Source organism: Carya illinoinensis, chromosome 11 (assembly GCF_018687715.1).
Source record: "Carya illinoinensis cultivar Pawnee chromosome 11, C.illinoinensisPawnee_v1, whole genome shotgun sequence".
Lineage (NCBI taxonomy): Eukaryota > Viridiplantae > Streptophyta > Magnoliopsida > Fagales > Juglandaceae > Carya > Carya illinoinensis.
This window is the reverse complement of record NC_056762.1, coordinates 26,860,894-26,882,083: the sequence shown is the minus strand read 5'-3', so window position 1 is coordinate 26,882,083 and position 21,190 is coordinate 26,860,894. Positions and strand designations below refer to the sequence as shown.

The 21,190-nt window shown below is 35.0% G+C and overlaps 1 protein-coding gene and 2 long non-coding RNA genes across 3 annotated transcripts; 1 reads left to right on the top strand and 2 right to left on the bottom strand.

Annotated features, from left to right (window-relative positions):
* Positions 1–9,204: 9,204 nt before the first annotated feature.
* LOC122282027 lies at positions 9,205–11,627 on the bottom strand. Its single transcript, XR_006230367.1, has 4 exons — positions 11,066–11,627; positions 10,523–10,761; positions 10,347–10,387; positions 9,205–9,606 (listed from the first exon to the last, which is right to left on the bottom strand). It is a non-coding gene; the product is annotated as an uncharacterized LOC122282027 (long non-coding RNA).
* A 1,431-nt stretch (positions 11,628–13,058) lies between these two features.
* LOC122282000 lies at positions 13,059–15,078 on the top strand. The gene is made up of 4 exons (XR_006230361.1): positions 13,059–13,482; positions 13,791–14,029; positions 14,165–14,205; positions 14,945–15,078. It is a non-coding gene; the product is annotated as an uncharacterized LOC122282000 (long non-coding RNA).
* A 2,805-nt stretch (positions 15,079–17,883) lies between these two features.
* LOC122281893 (disease resistance RPP13-like protein 4) lies at positions 17,884–20,479 on the bottom strand. Its single transcript, XM_043093756.1, has one exon. It carries the CDS (start codon positions 20,336–20,338, stop codon positions 18,080–18,082), a length of 2,259 nt encoding a protein of 752 aa, XP_042949690.1. The 5' UTR covers positions 20,339–20,479; the 3' UTR covers positions 17,884–18,079.
* Positions 20,480–21,190: the final 711 nt, after the last annotated feature.

Genomic DNA, 21,190 nt, shown 5'->3' with positions numbered 1-21,190 from the left:
TCTTTTTCAATTGTCAAAGACAACATCATTTATTTTTCAAAAACTTCAAACCTAATCTTTTACTTTTGGCATATGACAAAAGGAGCACACTTTACTTTTCAAATATTTCAAACCTAATATTTTACTTTTTGTATATGACAAAAGGAGTACCCTTTACTTTTCAAAATTTTCAAACCTAATATTTTACTTTTTACATATGACAAAAGGATCACATTTTACTTTTCAAATTTTTCAAACAAAATCATCTACCTTTTGCATAAGTCAAAAAAATATCAATCACTTTTGAAAATATTCAAATAAAACATGCACATGTGAAAGATAACAATCAATCATCTTTAATATTTTCAAAGTTCAACCCTTTAATCAAGGCATGCACATGTGAAAGATGACTATCAATCATCTTTCAAAATTTTCAAATTTAATTTTCAAAATATTCATGCACATGTGGAAAATGTATTTTAATGTTTTATGGTAAAATATTAATTTTGAGCCTTAATCCTAGTTTTGAATTTTTAAGAGATTTACAACGTTACTCTATGACTTTAATGTGAACTTGTTCCCTTCTTGCTCATGCTTGTTTCCTTGATGTGCTTGACTTCATTGTGTAGACAACTTGAGATTGAGACTCCTTTATTCTTTGAATTCATTTGTTATCATCAAAATCTATGTGTAGATATATAATTACACAAAGCTTGAAGCCTTAAGTTCAACAGTATGTAAGACCGGGCGCACTTCATTGACCCTCACACTCAGTGAGAGTGGGCGAGCGGGGTAGACCCCAGCCTCTTCAAAACTCCCCCCACCTAAACCGACATCATCCTCGGGAGGAAGGTCAGGAGGATCATCATCCTCTAGAAGGAAGGCATCCAGGATCATCGCTCGTCTAATCTTGTCGGCGTGGTTGAGGGCGGTTGGGTCAGGCTCAATGTCTTTAAATTTGATTGCCCACAAATGAGGCTCTAACGCTGAAACTTTCTTGGGGATTAAGGATGACGTAATCATGCATCCTCTCGAGGCACTCCAAATACTCGTGAGACCAGGCTTCATCGCAGACAAAGAGAGCTTTCCCCAGCCAATGACTTGACCGAGAAGTGGCCTCTCGTGCCTACGACAAGTCATTCCGCAGATCTAAGATGACCATGTCCTAGTCGGCTATCCTCTCGTGGGCCACTCCCAACTAGACTAGAACCCCCTCTTCACGGATTTTGGTTGCAGATAGCAAGGCCCCTTGATCCTCTGCAACGGCCAATAGAGCTGAGCGCTCCTCCTCCAACATCTTGATTTGCTGGGCATCAAAGTCTCTTAGGCCCCTCAACTCTTCAGTCTCTGCCTGAAGTGAGTCCTGTGACTCCTAAAACTTACTCAGTGACTCTTGAGCTTTCATGGCCCACTCTCTAGCCATGGCCAGCACCACCTCCAAGCAGCTCCTCTTCTCTCTCTCCCCGTTGGCATAATGGAGCATCGTCTTCACCATGGACCGAAGATCCAGGTTCTCCCTCTCTACCACGTCCCAGCCACCAACTATGTGTTCGGCCAACCTTCTGACTTCCTGCGGGTCCCAAAGTTAGAAGAAAGGGGGGGTGCTAGGCTACCCAGTCCCACATAATGGCAATGCGACATAGCTCACCGGGCGTGGCAATAGGACGCACGACCTTGTCGCTCGGCACAACCCCCTAGGAAGCTTTAGTTAGGAACTCGGCTCGGCCTATTTGATCCACAGGGAACTCCCATCCACGGCCGAACAGGAAGAAAAACTTGTCGGTCCAATCTAATACCTTGCGATACCTCGACTCCAGTACCACTAGGGCATGCAATCCCCTAAAACTTTAGATTTCCCCAGCACCCTTCTTCACATTGTGGGTCAGGAGGAACTCATGATAGGTAACATTTGCATGCTCCAAGTCAGACTTCAACAAAACCCGATGCCATAGAATACAGCAGTAGATTAGGATATGCCAAGCATTTGGATGAAGGTAAGCGGGAGCCAAGCCCAAGTGATGCAGGATTTCGCGAACTAAATGAGGGAAAGGTAATCTCAACCCGCAAGAAAAGATGATGGAAAACAAGGCGACTGGCATTGCCGAGCCGTTGGTACTCACAGGCCTCTCACACGGCCCCAAAACTTCAAGAACCACTGAATCCGGAACGTGGTACGTCAAGGCCAACAACTGAAGAAAGCCAAAAGTGGCCTCGAAATGCCAGGAGTAGCTTGCATATCCTAGCTCCAACAAACCGGCCTCGGGGAGGTGCTCACAACTCATAGGGTTGGCAGATTTCCAAGTAGTCATTTGGGCAATAAGAATCAAACCAAACGAGGGGAGTGGAAAGGAATAAGAAAGGAAGAAGAGGCGAACAATGAGAGAGTGACAGAAGCTATCGGTTCTCAGCACACTAAGAGTGTGATAGGAAGAAAGGATTTAAAGACCCCGCGTGGCTACACAATCACAAAGAGGAGAGAGTGTCTGAAAGTCATCGTTATGGAAGGGACGGGACGGCTGCCCGCGAAGTGTCAGTTACAACTCTGGGAACAACAAAGGAGGAACCAAAATCGGACACATAGAAACATCGACCCTCTAATATTTTCACTTGACGTCGAAAGGAATAATGGACAATACTGAATAAGGGCAAAAGAAATTCACATTGGTCTAAACGATGAGAATCGGTAGGGTAATTGTTGGAGGTATTTTTATCGGGGGCCACCCCTAGCCCAACACTAGGAAAATTCCCCTTATAGCTAGAGAGGGCCCAGCCCAAACCTAAAGGAGCCTCCCAATGGCTCGGGAAGAATCTATAACCCATACGGATAGGGTATAACTATCCAGGCTATGATGTGACGTTACAAGGGAAGCACGGAAAGCCAAACCAGATGAAGAAGAAGGAAACACGTCAAGAGAAAAGGATCGGACTCAAAGTAGCATCAGAAGATCATGTCGCATTAAATGAGTTCACCAAACAATCATGCCACATTAATGGTTGATCCCAGATGGTCATGCCGCATTAAAGACAGTATGGCAGATGAAGCTTTGGGAGGACTTCCCTTCCCCCTAGGCCGTAGGGTATGACCATCTGACCCTCTAAATTAGGTATATAGGGTCCCTCGACCTTTAGGGAAAAGGATCGGCTTTCTCTCCAGTCAAATCTTCCCACTAAAACTCTACATTCACTCCCTTCTCTTACTCCCGAGTAAGCCATTACTGACTTAAGCACCAGAAGCTACCCAGCCCACCCCAAGGCCACTCTTCCCGATTTCCTCTTCTTTGTTGTAGGCCTCGTAAGCAGAAGATTTGGATCGCTAAGAGCCTGGCTCAAAGGTGTACAAAACGCCGTTAACAATTGTTTCAAAATATGAAGATATTATATTCGAATTAATTGATAAAATTAATGATCTACAAGAAAGAAAAGATTATTAAGCAAAATTAAAAGATACTTTCACTAATCATACTACTTCAACATCACCATCATATAATTTTTAAGAAATAGTAAAAAGATTTAAAACAGAAACACAAAAAGTTACATTACAAGACTTATAACAAGAGATTAATGAAATAAAACAAAAAATTAAAAATTTGAAAGTTTCTAATATTAAATTTTAAATTTCAAATGAACAATTATTACAAAAAAAATCATATTATTAAAAATAAATAAAAAATATTAATACTCCTGATAAAGAATAAGGAGAATATTCAATAATAGTTATTATTCAAAAGTAGCCAAGATATAGACAAAAGACTTTGTCTAGTTCAAGATTATAAAACACAAATACAAAAGATTTTGTCTATGTTTGAAATCTATTTAGTATTTACCACCCTCCATTATTTATTGCAAGAGAAAAAGAAGATGTCAGGCAACAAATAGGATTAATTATATATAATACTATATAATACCTAGGAAAATTAGTATTTTTCTAAAAAAATTATTACGTTTGTTTTAAAAAAAGCAATAATTTTATAATTCATAACAGTATTTAAAATTATTATTAAATATTTATTACTTTATCTGTCCATTATTATAGATGTGACTTTAGCGCTCGAGTCTGCCAAAAAGAACACAATAATGCAACAATAATATAGACCTTACTTTTGTCCCAACATTCCCGGTAAAAATTTTAGATAGAGCGGTGACCCAGCTTAATTCGACCGCTGGACTGCTTAGTTTAATAAATTTTTCTTTTTATATTTTTATATATTTAAAAAATAAAAAATATACTTATATAATAAAAGTCATTTCTTTAATTATTAAATAATAAAAAAATTTATAATTTTAAATATATAAATGATAAAAAAAAAAGATAAATTTAAGCAACATACTAACATTTTTTAAAATAAAAAATAAATTTTTATACAAGTGAGTATGCCCAATAGTCGAATACTTTATTTATTGTGGAATATCCTTTTTATGATATTTTCACGAACTGTTGCCCTTGGATGCTTGTCAAGTGGCTGAATTGTAGCCATTTGATCAATGCTGTGGGTATATTTAGCCTAACTTCTAAATATTATTTTGAGTAATGATATATGCATAATTTTTTTTTTATGATCTTTTATGTAATTATATTTTAAATTAAGAGTATTTTTATAAAAGTAATTTTATTTTTATAAATTATTTTACAAATTAACCCCTCATTTAAAATAAGATTGTGTAAATGATTGTGAAAATGATTGTATCTTATCATTTTCTATTTTTTAATAAGTCATAAAGGATGCACATAAATAACTAGATTTATTAAATAAAATATTTTCAATGTAACTAAGTTAGCATTTCTTGAGGCATCAACATTAGAGCTCGTTTGGAAACTTAAATCTGAGATATATGTGAAGAGCATTAAAATTATTTGAGTTAAAATGTTTTATTAGGTTTTGGGAAAGAAAAAATAAAAATTTAAATAAAAATATTATAAAATTAAAAAATTGTTTGAATATAATTTTTTATTTTGAAATTTGGAAAAAATTGTATTATTTTTTGTATTTTGTTTGAAATTTAAAAAATTGTAATGATATTAGATGGTTAGATAAAGAAGTTGAAAATTTGAAATTGAAAAATATTTTATATTTGAGTGACATTTGGAAATAAAATATCTTAGAATATATGAGAATAGCACAGAATAATTCGTTACCCAAACTAGCCCTTAGTAATATAACTAAATATACCAGTTTCATTTAATAATTTTAATTTTTTTTTTTATGTAAGATCAGAAATTTAATTGTATATATATATTTTGATTTTAAGAATTGAACTTAATCATTTGTAGCAGAATAATTTATTATATAGCTTATTGAGAGTATTTGTCTTTTAGAAAAAAAAAATGAATTTTTCTACTCAACAGTCCTACACCATATATTTATTAAAAAAATAAAAAATAAAAATAGATATGTGATATATGAGAAATTTTCAAAGATATAAGGGGCTTCTAATGGTTGTAATTCTAGAAATTTTAGGAATTCTTCACAATTATTCCGTTGTTTATTTAAAAAGAAAAAAACTATTACTCCGATGAGATGGATTTAAATCTATGAGCAGTGCTACAGGTACCCAAAAAAGGTATCGAAAACTCACCGAATGTAGTTTTTTTTTTTTTTTTTTGAATTAAGATTTTTTTTCATTCATTTTTTTTATATTCTTAAATATTTTTTTTAAAAAAAATTCACAACATTACTTAAAAAAAATTTACTTAATCACTAAGTTAAAAAAAAAAATTTGTAAAAAAAAAAACCTCCCAAATTCAGCATTTCTCTAAATGTGGATTTCCTTCTAAAGTGGTGTGAAAATCTCTCTCTAAAATGAACTCTCTCTCTCTCATCTCCTTGTCTTTCTCGTTAAAAAAAGTTTGCTCTCCTTTCGTTATTTTGTGCACTGTTAGATTAATTTTATTTAACACTTTTTTCTTTGTTGGATACTAATTTGATTTAGGAAAATGCTAATTTGCTCGCTGGCTTTGACCGCTAATAAATTTTAATTTTTTTTTTCATATTTTTAATGTTTAAGATAGTAATTGTTAGTAAATTTGTATATTTTTGAAAAGAATTTTAAAATATTAGAAAGTGTTTAAAAAAGTGAGATTGTACTACAGGCATGCCCAACAGTAAAGTAGAAGGATTTTTTGATTTATGTGTAGTTTGGATAGTAAGATGAGATAATTTTAGATAAAAGTTGAAAGTTAAATAAAATATTGTTAGAATATTATTTTTTGATATTATTATTATTTTGATATTTGAAAAAGTTGAATTATTTATTATATTTTTTGTGAAAATTTTAAAAAATTATAATGATGAGATGAAGCTATTTCTGTATCCAAAATAATGTACTTTTTTCATACCATTTGGTCAACAGATTATTTCTTCTTTCTTTTTTCACTTGTTGAAGTAAGAAATAGAATAAATAATTCGAAAGGTGTTATACAATTTAGAGAAAAAATAGGAATATTTTGAGAAAATAAAACTTAATTTTTACACGATTCCTTGAGAATCTCATATCATTTGGAAGGGATTTTTTATGGAGGGCTCCTTGAGCTTAGGATTATCTTGATCTAGCATTCTATTTGTTTTTTTTTTTTTTTAATATATATATTATACAAGGGTAGAGGATTCTAACCTAATTTTTCTAAATAACGCACAATATGCTAAATCAAAACAGGCCTAAGCACATAGGGTTTTACATCAAAATTTCTTATTTGGAATCCTGCCATTTTAACAGTTACTTTCAAATTGGAGTTTAGTAATTAGTATCATACCCAAGAATCTCGATTCCTGGACACACATTCCTACTAATTTAGATGTTAAGGTTATAGATATAGAAAGGAATGTTAGACTCCACGAACCAAATGCTCAATTAGCATATATGTACATTCATTTTTGTCTTATTTTATTACTTAAATATGAGTATATTTAAATTGAATAATAAAAACTTGGTTGGGTGAATTTACGTTATATAAGACTTTCTTGTAACATTTCTCTAAAGAGAACGGAGGCAAAGAATTCCATATAAACGGCTCAATAAATTCTATACACAACCGCAGTTTTCAAACCGGTGCGAAACCGGCTGATATGGCATTTCCACGTCAGCTGATTTAAAAAAAATAAAAAAAAGCCCGAATTGAAATAAAACGTAAAAGTGGAGGGAAATGGAACAAAAGCTCTGGCGCTACACTATTACCCAACACCTAGACCCATTTTTGCAAGCTTGATTCTTTCCCATTTGTGGCCGCAGCCGTGGGTTGTTGTGTTCGCCATTCATCACGCATTCCAGAGTTGAGCTATTGTCGTCAACGTGGGGTGGAAGCAGATTTTTTTTTTTTCAAATTTTCAGATCTCCAAGGTTCACTCACTTTCACTGCCACAGTTTGAGTAATTTTTTTTTCTCTTCTTTTGGACTTGATTTTCTGTTGTTCTTGTTGGTAAAAATCAGAGCTTGAAATATGCACTATTATCCCACTTAGATAATTAAAATTTGATAAAAAAAACTTGAAGAGATACAAAATTTCTTATAACTAGCAGTGGGTTCCCACATTTTATGATCGAACGGCACACAAAAAAAATTACGTGAGATTGGCTAAATGGAACACCCAAAAAGGAAACAGAGAAAACATCTAAAATTGCTTCTAAAGCATTGTACCTAAAGAAAAAAACTAATTTTTTTAAAAGAAGAGGAAAGAATGATAAAAACAATAGACAAGATATTGTGAATCTTGTCATTAAAATGCCAAAGTGAAAGGACAGGAAATGAAGAGGTTCGTTGGAATAAGAATTAAAGAATTTCAAAAGATGGTCTTCGCCTCTTAATCCAATTTGTTTTGAAAAAAAACAAGAAAAAAACAATTTATTTTGAAAAAAAAAGAAGTGACTATTTTTCGCATTGGCTTTTATGCTGTTCTCAAAATGAAATCTTGCTAATTGTCTCAAAATGCTGATAAAGAGAACAGGCTATACAAGAATATTTTTCTTTTATTTTCATTTTTTTCTGTGGAATATGCTAATTAACATGTGTGCTTCTTTATTTCAAGCAGTTTTCAGTATTTCTTTTTGTTTTCAATACAACTATGAACTGTTCTAATAGATAAAACTACTTAAATCAATTACTTCAACTGAAAAACTAGTTAAAATACGATACATTAGTTGATGTGATTAGGCTTAACAGAATTCAAGATGAAAGGTAAGATAGTGTTATCACATGTACAAGTAAACCCTGACCCATCATTCTGTGGTTGCAATTTAAGAGAAAGAGAGAGCATTTGGTAAACCCAATAGGAAGCTTTTATGGTAACCCAAAATGACAGCAAGAGAGAGTGAAAGGGGAAAGAAAGAGAGTTGTTAGTTCATTTTTTATGGTAATCGACATTGCAGCCACTAATTTTTCTATTGGTGATGTTGCTACTATTTCTAGTTGTCTCCCTCTTAGTTGATATTTATTTTCAAAATACATCAATAACTTATCCAATAACATTTTAGGACATACCATCAACTTGTCCAAAAATCCCAACTTTGGCGCACAGTTACTATGGATCAGTGCCTATGTGGTCACCGACTTTTCTACCATATCCCGCTCCATGTAGGTATATATGAATGCTATTGATTGGAGGAGGATTGAACTGGAAATAATTAAAAGTTTTGGAAATATTCAATTTGTCGGAAATATTTATCACTTGGAACAACAGTCTAATTTGGCTTTGGCTTGACAGGAATTATGGAAACCGATGCTATCATTCTGGGAGTTACAAGCAGTTTTGAAGACTTGTATTTCCAAAGCCTTGTTCAGCTGGGAGTTACAAGCAGTTTTGAGGATCAAAATATGGATCAAAACTTTCAAGAATTATGGCTATGTATATGACCTGTATTCTGATGTATGTAGAATTATAACAGTCTTAGAATTTATGTCTTAAGGTTCATATAGTGTGAAGAAATCGCTCCAAGACACTGTAAATGATTACATGGGGAATTACTTGGCTTTGATGTATGTGACTATCCAGGATGTAATGGTTATGTGCATTTTTCTCCCACTCTGGCCATTAGGATCATAACCCAAGTGAGCGCATTTTTTGGCCACTCTTTGGCCATTAAAAGTGAGCATCTGGAAGTAAAATAAACCAAATGTCCTGGCACAATTCAATCTCATCACAGCTTGCCCATCCGATAAAACAGGATGAAATTAATCTCTGAATTTAGGCCCTTCAAAGCAAAATAAACAATAAACTTGCAGGAAAAATTTAATAAGTTTTTAGATTAGTTGCATCAAACTTTCAAAATCATTTTTACACTTGCCTACAAAACACAATAAAAATCAAGCAATTCTATCAAAACTGCAACATTCCCATCACAATATTCCATGAAATCTAACAAAACACGAATAAGGATGTACAAAAATTCATACATCAAGTCTGGAGTTCAATACAAGAGCCAAAATCCAATACAAAAACATAATACTACTAATGCAAAACCCCAATACATTCATTGTAAACGCCTTATCTCAGTTTCTTGTGCGTGATGCCCCAACTTCTTCTCGAGCTGATCCACTATCTTACGAAGGTCAATTTCACTCTTTTCAAGAAACTCGACCACCTTCTTGAGATCTTTCTCCTTCCGTAACAGGTTATTGATGCTTGGTCTTCACATATTCCTAAAATTTTGGGATAGTCAATCAGCACAAGGAAGACAAAAAGGATAACATGTAAGCTCTCTCAACAAAAGTTTTACAAAATCAAAAATAAAAAAACTAAGGACAAGGATATCCTAAAAATTAAGTGAAACAAACCAAAATAAAGTACATCCTTAAGCTGGGGGTTTGGGGGGTTCACGGTTTTAATGCCAGCATTTTTCTGTTTATGATATCACTGGGGCAAATGCTTACTCATCACAGCTTATTTAGGAGTCCATGATCTATAGTACCAACCCACTTTATTTCAACATGACTTAAAAGTGATCCGGTTATGCCTTTTGCTCTGTTATTTATTTGTCGTACCCAAGAAAGAACCACCTCTCTATTGACCATTACTTTTTTTTAAAAGTCTATTGACCATTACACATTTAGTTTCCTAATTCTGTTGTCATAAAGAAAATTAAAAACAATAATCAAGATATAATGCAAGTCATACATGTTCTAATTGTCTACGACCCATAAAAAAAATTAAAAAAAAAAAAACAAAGCAATATAAGGAATCAAGGCAGGAAAACAAAATCATAACCCGCTGATACACAATCAAAAAGAAAAATTTGACATACAAAAAAGTAAATTGTTAAACATAATTAATTATTGAAAATCACTGTCACCTTAAATGTCATTGCTAAAACTAAACAAGCAAATAATCCCAACCAAGCATCATGATCCAATACTCCTATCCAAGAACATATATCACATACCAGCTTAACAGCCACCTCCTCTCCAGTTTGTACATTAATGGCTACCACCATGAGGAAAAAAAAAAAGAAAGTTAGAATTTTGAAACAGAACGGCAAAATAAAATAGTCATCAAATAACAATGAAAAAATAAAATAAAATAAAAACAATAATAATGGAAAAGCATTGAATGAAATACCTAGATAGAGCTCCCCAAAGGACCCACTCCCAATCTTTCCCCCCAGCTTAAACTTCCCAGCAATCACATGCTCCATTATCAAATTCCCTTCGACACACGCCCACCCAGAAGCTCAAAAGTGTTTAGATATGTGACCAACCCAACATTTATTTGTGCAATTAATCCAATACCCACCAAACATTGACCTCCAAGTTCACGCGCCTCCAGATTTCAAAGAAAAAAAAGAAATTTCTTGCTTTCTTTGGTAATTCGGAGGGGGAGAAGACCTAAAAAAAAATCACAAAATAAGCATTAAATCAGGACCAAACTGGAGAGAGAGAGAGAGAGAGAGAGAGAGAGAGAGAGAGAGAGAGAGAGAGAGAGAGAAGAAGAAGAAGAAGAAGAAGAAGAAGAAGAAGAAGAAGAACCTAGAAGACCAAAAAAAATGGAAGAAGTCTATAAATCCACTCAATTGCATTACGAATCTATGAGTATATGTGGATAGTGACACATGTTCGTAAACGTAAACGACCATACTGAACAAAGGGGTTTGAGATCATTTACCAGACGAAATGCAGGCGTGCTCGGGTTGATTCCAGATCTGAGAGTGGGAAATGTTGGAAACCAAAATGAAAAGACATAAAAAGGAGAAAACTAACCCGATTTTTTGAGGTTAGGGTTAGGGTTATTTTAATCGGTGCTCTGTGGGAAAGCGGGATTTCAGAACTGGATTTCGTGGCTCTAGTTTGTCGATTTGTGGGTTGAAATTGGGTTTCTGGCTCTTGGGTTCGAGGCTTGTTCGTGGGTTTGTGCGTCAGTGGTTCTTCGGTACGAAGCTGAAACGTGGGTTTGTGGGTTCTTTCTTCAACTGGGAATGATTTTCGACTGGGATGGAAGGCTGCTTCTGCCTTTCTGCGGAAGACGATGGGAATGAGGAAGAGAGGAGGGTCTTGGAAGGAAGAGAAAGTAGAGAGTTTTCGAAACGCAGTAACACAGTGACGAGGCAAGTTTGAATTTGAGTTAAAGCAGTGACGACGCCGTTTTGAAACGTGCCACGTAGGAGCCGGTTACGCGGGGGTTTCTCAGGTCGGTTGTAAGTAGACTTTTTCAATTTTAAAACAGAGCTTCCTTTTTCTTTCATTCTCCCACTCAAATTCCAAAAATAGTTTGCACATCCACTCAGGTCCCACGTCAGTGTCGTTTACTTTCACAAAATTCTTTAATTCATTTCTTACAAATTTTTTAAATTTTCATTCTATCAGTCACGTTCCTTTAACTCTTCCGGCACAAACTCATTATATATTTGAGATTTGAACAGTGAAATAAAATGAGATGAGTTGAAATAAAAATTGAAAGTTAAATAAAATATTATTAAAATATTATTTTTTAATAATACTATTATTTTAATATTTAAAAAAATCAAATTATTTTTTATATTTTATGTGAAAATTTAAAAAAGTTATAATAATTAGATCGGATGAATGAAATCAACTTTAAATACAAACGGAGCCTAAACAACATATCTTTATACATACACATACACATATAGAGTAATGTTATATATAGTCAGAATAATATTAGTTACATACATGAGTTTTACAAGCGATGCACGCTCTTTTTAAAAAAAAAAAAGGAAAACAAAATTAAGATCCACTATAAAGCGATGCACACACAATTAAGGGTGAAACTTTAAACCGGAAAATCGAAAAATCAAACCAGACCGGTTGGTTCAATTTTAAATCGGCCCAGCTTGAGACCGGTTTCTATATTTTAAAAACCAGTTAAATCTAATCCGGTTTTCGTTTTGGCCTTTTCGGGATTGGGCCGGACAGGTTTATAAAATACATATATAAATTAATTTTTAATATTATATAAAATATTTTTTATATATAATTTTTATATATACTTATATATTAAATAATTTTATATTACAATTTATAACAAAAAATCTTAATCGTAAATATAAACATTTGTTTGATATATGTTATTAATATAAAATATATATTAATTACATTTTATAGGTTAGTAAATTCTTAATATATTTCTTTTGATAAATATAAAATATATTAAAAATACTAATATCTTACTTATATTTTGTTTTAATTAATTAATATATATTAAAAAATTATATTAGTACTTGATTAAAATAAAAAAATGGGATCCAACTAGACTTAAATGGATAAAATTGAAATTATCGAGGGATAACGGGTCTTGCATTGATTTTTGAAAATGTAACACACACCGATTCGTTCAAAATTTATACAAAATCGGACTGAAACGAACCAGTTACGCCCTTGACACGATTCGAGGACCGCCAGTGGGAGAAGCAGTACATCAAGCACGTCCACCCCAAGACTTCGCTCCCGATGTCCCAGCCCGAGTTGAATTATTACATTGACGCCGAGGACTACGTGAACAACGAGGAGAGGTTCAACGGAAAAAGTCTACTTACAACCGACCTGAGAAACCCCCGCGTAACCGGCTCCTACGTGGCACGTTTCAAAACGGCGTCGTCACTGCATTAACTCAAATCCAAACTTGCCTTGTCACTGTGTTACTGCGTTTTGAAAACTCTCTACTTTCTCTTCCTTCCAAGACCCTCCTCTCTTCCTCATTCCCATCGTCTTCCGCAGAAAGGCAGAAGCAGCCTTCCATCCCAGTCGAAAATCATTCCCAGTTGAAGAAAGAACCCACAAACCCACGTTTCAGCTTCGTACCGAAGAACCACTGACGCACAAACCCACGAACAAGCCTCGAACCCAAGAGCCAGAAACCCAATTTCAACCCACAAATCGACAAACTAGAGCCACGAAATCCAGTTCTGAAATCCCGCTTTCCCACAGAGCACCGATTAAAATAACCCTAACCCTAACCTCAAAAAATCGGGTTAGTTTTCTCCTTTTTATGTCTTTTCGTTTTGGTTTCCAACATTTCCCACTCTCAGATCTGGAATCAACCCGAGCACGCCTGCATTTCGTCTGGTAAATGATCTCAAACCCCTTTGTTCAGTATGGTCGTTTACGTTTACGAACATGTGTCACTATCCACATATACTCATAGATTCGTAATGCAATTGAGTGGATTTATAGACTTCTTCCATTTTTTTTGGTCTTCTAGGTTCTTCTTCTTCTTCTTCTTCTTCTCTCTCTCTCTCTCTCTCTCTCTCTCTCTCTCTCTCTCTCTCTCTCTCTCTCTCTCTCTCTCTCTCTCTCTCTCTCCAGTTTGGTCCTGATTTAATGCTTATTTTGTGATTTTTTTTTGGGTCTTCTTCCCCTCCGAATTACCAAAGAAAGCAAGAAATTTCTTTTTTTTCTTTGAAATCTGGAGGAGCGTGAACTTGGAGGTCAATTTTTGGTGGGTATTGGGTTAATTGCACAAATAAATGTTGGGTTGGTCACATATCTGAACACTTTTGAGCTTCTGGGTGGGCGTGTGTCGAAGGGAATTTGATAATGGAGCATGTGATTGCTGGGAAGTTTAAGCTGGGGGGAAAGATTGGGAGTGGGTCCTTTGGGGAGCTCTATCTAGGTATTTCATTCAATACTTTTCCATTATTATTGTTTTTATTTTATTTTATTTTTTCATTGTTATTTGATGACTATTTTATTTTGCCGTTCTGTTTCAAAATTCTAACTTTCTTTTTTTTTTTCCTTGTGGTGGTAGCCATTAATGTACAAACTGGAGAGGAGGTGGCTGTTAAGCTGGTATGTGATATATGTTCTTGGATAGGAGTATTGGATCATGATGCTTGGTTGGGATTATTTGCTTGTTTAGTTTTAGCAATGACATTTAAGGTGACAGTGATTTTCAATAATTAATTATGTTTAACAATTTACTTTTTTGTATGTCAAATTTTTCTTTTTGATTGTGAATCAGCGGGTTATGATTTTGTTTTCCTGCCTTGATTCCTTATATTGCTTTGTTTTTTTTTTTAATTTTTTTTATGGGTAGTAGACAATTAGAACATGTATGACTTGCATTATATCTTGATTATTGTTTTTAATTTTCTTTATGACAACAGAATTAGGAAACTAAATGTGTAATGGTCAATAGACTTTTAAAAAAAAAGTAATGGTCAATAGAGAGGTGGTTCTTTCTTGGGTACGACAAATAAATAACAGAGCAAAAGGCATAACCGGATCACTTTTAAGTCATGTTGAAATAAAGTGGGTTGGTACTATAGATCATGGACTCCTAAATAAGCTGTGATGAGTAAGCATTTGCCCCAGTGATATCATAAACAGAAAAATGCTGGCATTAAAACCTTGAACCCCCCAAACCCCCAGCTTAAGGATGTACTTTATTTTGGTTTGTTTCACTTAATTTTCAGGATATCCTTGTCCTTAGTTTTTTTAGTTTTGATTTTGTAAAACTTTTGTTGAGAGAGCTTACATGTTATCCTTTTTGTCTTCCTTGTGCTAATTGACTATCCCAAAATTTTAGGAATATGTGAAGACCAAGCATCAATAACCTGTTACGGAAGGAGAAAGATCTCAAGAAGATGGTCGAGTTTCTTGAAAAGAGTGAGATTGACCTTCGTAAGATAGTGGATCAGCTCGAGAAGAAGTTGGGGCATCACGCACAAGAAACTGAAATAAGGCGTTTACAATGAATGTATTGGGGTTTTGCATTAGTAGTATTATGTTTTTGTATTGGATTTTGGCTCTTGTATTGAACTCCAGACTTGATGTATGAATTTTTGTACATCCTTATTCGTGTTTTGTTAGATTTCATGGAATATTGTGATGGGAATGTTGCAGTTTTGATAGAATTGCTTGATTTTTATTGTGTTTTGTAGGCAAGTGTAAAAATGATTTTGAAAGTTTGATGCAACTAATCTAAAAACTTATTAAATTTTTCCTGCAAAGTTATTGTTTATTTTGCTTTGAAGGGCCTGAATTCAGAGATTAATTTCATCCTGTTTTATCGAATGGGCAAGCTGTGATGAGATTGAATTGTGCCAGGACATTTGGTTTATTTTACTTCCAGATGCTCACTTTTAATGGCCAAAGAGTGGCCAAAAAATGCGCTCACTTGGGTTATGATCCTAATGGCCAGAGTGGGAGAAAAATGCACATAACCATTACATCCTGGATAGTCACATACATCAAAGCCAAGTAATTCCCCATGTAATCATTTACAGTGCCCTGGAGTGATTTCTTCACACTATATGAACCTTAAGACATAAATTCTAAGACTGCTATAATTCTACATACATCAGAATACAGGTCATATACATAGCCATAATTCTTGAAAGTTTTGATCCATATTTTGATCCTCAAAACTGCTTGTAACTCCCAGCTGAACAAGGCTTTGGAAATACAAGTCCTCAAAACTGCTTGTAACTCCCAGAATGATAGCATCGGTTTCCATAATTCCTGTCAAGCCAAAGCCAAATTAGACTGTTGTTCCAAGTGATAAATATTTCCGACAAATTGAATATTTCCAAAACTTTTAATTATTTCCAGTTCAATCCTCCTCCAATCAATAGCATTCATATATACCTACATGGAGCGGGATATGGTAGAAAAGCCGGTGACCACATAGGCACTGATCCATAGTAACTGTGCGCCAAAGTTGGGATTTTTGGACAAGTTGATGGTATGTCCTAAAATGTTATTGGATAAGTTATTGATGTATTTTGAAAATAAATATCAACTAAGAGGGAGACAACTAGAAATAGTAGCAACATCACCAATAGAAAAATTAGTGGCTGCAATGTCGATTACCATAAAAAATGAACTAACAACTCTCTTTCTTTCCCCTTTCACTCTCTCTTGCTGTCATTTTGGGTTACCATAAAAGCTTCCTATTGGGTTTACCAAATGCTCTCTCTTTCTCTTAAATTGCAACCACAGAATGATGGGTCAGGGTTTACTTGTACATGTGATAACACTATCTTACCAAGCTATTTCATCTTGAATTCTGTTAAGCCTAATCACATCAACTAATGTATCGTATTTTAACTAGTTTTTCAGTTGAAGTAATTGATTTAAGTAGTTTTATCTATTAGAACAGTTCATAGTTGTATTGAAAACAAAAAGAAATACTGAAAACTGCTTGAAATAAAGAAGCACACATGTTAATTAGCATATTCCACAGAAAAAAATGAAAATAAAAGAAAAATATTCTTGTATAGCCTGTTCTCTTTATCAGCATTTTGAGACAATTAGCAAGATTTCATTTTGAGAACAGCATAAAAGCCAATGCGAAAAATAGTCACTTCTTTTTTTTTCAAAATAAATTGTTTTTTTCTTGTTTTTTTTCAAAACAAATTGGATTAAGAGGCGAAGACCATCTTTTGAAATTCTTTAATTCTTATTCCAACGAACCTCTTCATTTCCTGTCCATCTTGTCTATTGTTTTTATCATTCTTTCCTATTCTTTTAAAAAAATTAGTTTTTTTCTTTAGGTACAATGTTTTAGAAGCAATTTTAGATGTTTTCTCTGTTTCCTTTTTGGGTGTTCCATTTAGCCAATCTCACGTAATTATTTTTGTGTGCCGTTCGATCATAAAATGTGGGAACCCACTGCTAGTTATAAGAAATTTTGTATCTCTTCAAGTTTTTTTTATCAAATTTTAATTATCTAAGTGGGATAATAGTGCAGATTTCAAGCTCTGATTTTTACCAACAAGAACAACAGAAAATCAAGTCCAAAAGAAGAGAAAAAAAAATTACTCAAACTGTAGCAGTGAAAGTGAGTGAACCTTGGAGATCTGAAAATCTGAAGAAAAAAAAAATCTGCTTCCACCCCACGTTGACGACAACAGCTCAACTCTGGAATGCGTGATGAATGGCGAACACAACAACCCACGGCTGCGACCACAAATGGGAAAGAATCAAGCTTGCAAAAATGGGTCTAGGTGTTGGGTAACAGTGTAGCGCCAGAGCTTTTGGTCCATTTCCCTCCACTTTTACGTTTTATTTCAATTCGGGCTTTTTTTTTTTTTTTTTTTTAAATCAGCTGACGTGGAAATGCCATATCAGCCGGTTTCGCACCGGTTTGAAAACTGCGGTTGTGTATAGAATTTCTCAATTCGAAAACATGAATTCTTTCTGTGGTTTCCACCTTGGACTAGAGTTCGTAAAAGCCGTATCAAACCACAAATCAACCCCAACTCGTGGACTGGTGAAGGCAACCACAAGGCCTTAGTTGTATATCTAGTCATCAACAGAAGACAGAAGTTTTATGTGAAAGAGGTATAATCCTGTTGTTGGTATTCGTTTTGGATCATTTCATCAATAACAAGAATACCTAGGAAAGAAAATTAACTGAAACCCTGTTTTTTTTTTTTAACAATGATTAAATAAGGTTGCTCTGCACTTAAGTTAGTTGTTATGTTGAAAAATCATCTATGGCTTTGAGGGAACAAGACCATGGAAGGATCCACCATGAAGATATTCTCACATATTGCTCATGGAGGTGCAAACATTTAAGCAACATAAGAAATCAGATGCTCAAAACTAGTAGGAACAAACATACAACAATGTTCTAACATTGTCCATTGAGCAGAAAACAATAACCATTTCACAATATATAATTTTCACTTTTTTTGGTCATTGGAACTGCTATAATTCATTTTGATGTAGGCTTCTTCCATACCCCATCCTCATCGCAAGGGCAGAAAGTGATCCTTGGGCATCCGACTTTCTCCAGGTAAGCCAACCTTGGAAATCTTTGCTTCAATTCTATCCAATCTATCTTCAAACCAATCAAGTACTTCAAACATAAAGTCTCAACAGTCCACTTGTCATTCTTCAGAGTTTCGAGCCCTCCTCCTCTAATGAAGAGTTTCTTTAGGCTATTCATTTTGCTAGGTACCAGCCAATCAGGTATCTTTGTCTCTGGGCAACACTGAAGATCCAGTTTCTCCAATTTCTCAGGAAGCTCCGCAATTTCGCAACTACTACTCTTCGTTGAGGTCCTTTGTAGCAAATTGCTGACGGTTTTTCTAATGGTGGGTACCCTTGATGGCTTTTGTGCAACAGCGCCTTGCTTTGATCCCCATGCTAATGTCAGCTTTCGAAGCGCCCCCTCGGTTCCAAGTTTGTTGAGAGCAAGCAGGTCTTTTCGAGTAGGGAAGTCGTGGCTGCTTGCGCTGATTGTCAGTTTCCTCAAATGCTTTAAATCTTTCAAATCATCCAAGGTACCGAAGCTTCCGCTTTGCGGATTCCCAATAACATACCCCTTAAGGACTTGGAGTTTGGAGAGGGAAGATAGCCCCTTTGGCATCCGATCCAGCATATAACAATCTGAAACATCCAGGTATGTCAGGTTCTTGAGTTTGGATATCTCCTGCGGAAGTTCCTCCAGATTATGACATGCCTTCACATCTAAGATCATCAAATTGCTGAGCTTTCCTATAGAACTGGGAAGCTCGTTAATTCTGGAGATCCCTTGAAGGCTAAGAAGCCTTAACTCTTTCATACTCTTCAACCCTTTTAAGAAGTCAATGCTCTCCACCTCTATGTGATAGGTAGCGGATTTCTCCCATCTTCCCAGATAAAGGACTTTAACTTTTTTCATCTTCGATAACCATTCCACCAGACTTGCTTCTTTCTTCTTTGCTAAAAGCTGCAATTTGAGATCAGGAAATGGCTCATTTACATTGAATATCGTGATAAGATTTTCCTCTTCAAAATTTACCACCTGTTTCTGCGCCTGTTCTTTTGTTAACACTGTGTCGAGAGGCACAGAAGACTTTGTAACACAAGCCCTATTTGTTTCCGAGAGATTCCCGGTCAGAATTCCATCATCATTAAAAGCAAAGAACTCGTTCCCGGAAAGCTTAATCACAACAGAGCGCACTAGAGGATCCATTCTATAGCTTTTAGCTTCCCCTCTCAGCTCTTTCTTAGCAGGCTTGATTAATCCCTTCTCTCTGAATCTCTTCAGAATTTGATCAACACCATGCTCGGCTGTCTTTCCTCCATCAGTTGAAGTTTTCACTTCTTCCTCTCCGACCCACCAATATGTCAAAAGCCTCCTCTTCACCACGGCATTTTCCGGTAGCATTGCGAAGCACGCCAAAAAGAATTTCTCATGTACATCATTAAGGTCAGCATAAATTTCCTCAATTTCACGGTAAAAGGAGCTATTCAGAAAGCTTTTACTTTTGTGTGGGTTGAGATTTCCATGGAAGGCACTGCAGGCATCGGAGTTCTTGATCGTCTCTGAATTGTTGTAAGATCCGGGACCCGTTTGGGAGAGTTTGAGCAGTGATGGAATCTGGTTCTTTATCTTCATAATTTCCTTGGAGATTTCTCGAAGGTTGGCTTCAGTTAGTGTAAATGAAGAGGAATCAGCAGGAGCTGGTGCCTGAGGTCCAAGGATGACTTCGACACGTCGCAGATGAGGCTGTATTAGTTTTCCCAGCTCACCTTCTTCAAGTTTCTTGAGTTCAATCAAGGCAGCTTTCACTTGAGTAAGCGTTTTCCTTATTCTCTCCATTTTAGATTGATTGCTGCTGTCGTTGCTGCTTCTGTTGCTATTGACGCTGTCCTTTGCCTCCGAGTTGTTCTCCTTATTATCGGCACTGCTCACGAAGGTAAGCAGAGTCCGGATCCAAGCGCATAGATCCTGATCTGAAACGTTGGGGCCATTCTTATTTTTGTCGGTCTCATTCTTTTGATTGCTGGGGATGTTTCCGCCGTTGTTGCCATTGTTCGGGTTGCCGTCACTGACACTGTTGCGGTCCGTGTTGTTAGGTGTGAGCCCGGTGGCAGAGTGCTCGACTTTTGGAAGACGCCGAAGCAAGGATTCTATGCCATCTATGATTTTCTCAATGTCAAACTTCTCTTCAGAAATTTTCTGTGTACCATCAGATGAAGCCATGATCGGAAAAGGCAGGGAAGCAGATGAGATAAAAGAGAATGGACTGAAATGGGAGGAAAAGAGATGGGAAACTTAACAGTGGGTCAAGTCAATGTCCACCCCCACCACCACAAGCATCCAGCTGTACACCAAAAACAAAGTCGGACAAAAAATAAAGAGGCTGACGTAGAGCTATCGAGAGTTGGGCCGGACATGCTCCTGTTATAAACTTTTTTTAAAAAACAATTTAAAAATATAAAAAATATATATTAAAAAAAAAAATCATTCGGGCTTCTTCCATCCTGGACTACATCTGCTCTAAACACACGTTAATGTATAAATAGATAAGATATTATAACTAGCATTTTATTTTATATAGATAAATAGATAAGGAGAGAGTTTTTCATACAGTTATTTATCAATGAAAAATGTAAGATAAGAAATGTTTTGTTTTACAATGCAGTATACATCAACTATCTATTTTTTTTCCCTATATTTTTTTAATATTATTTCTTTATTTTTTTTTTAATTTTAATTATTTCCTCTAACTTTTATTAAACTTATAATATTCTCAAATATTTCAATATCTCTTCTTATAATAGCCCAAATAAAGAATTAAAATGAAAATAAAAAATGAGAGAAATACTTTACCCTTATTTTTTTTTAATAAGGGGGATGAGGGGTTCGACCCTGATTTTCTATTTAGAGAACTAGGCTATATACTATAAGATCGAATGGCACTTTATCCTATTTTTTGGGTACTCTTTTACCCCTTTCCATGTTTTATAAAGTTTTTATCATGAGCATTTATCTCTTTGTAAGTTTGTTATGTTTTATAAATGAAAATGTAAATGTAGTAAATATAAAGAAAGA

Coding starts and splice junctions, on each gene's coding strand:
- LOC122281893 (XM_043093756.1), bottom strand. CDS start 20,338: ATGGCTTCATCTGATGGTACACAGAAAATTTCTGAAGAGAAGTTTGAC.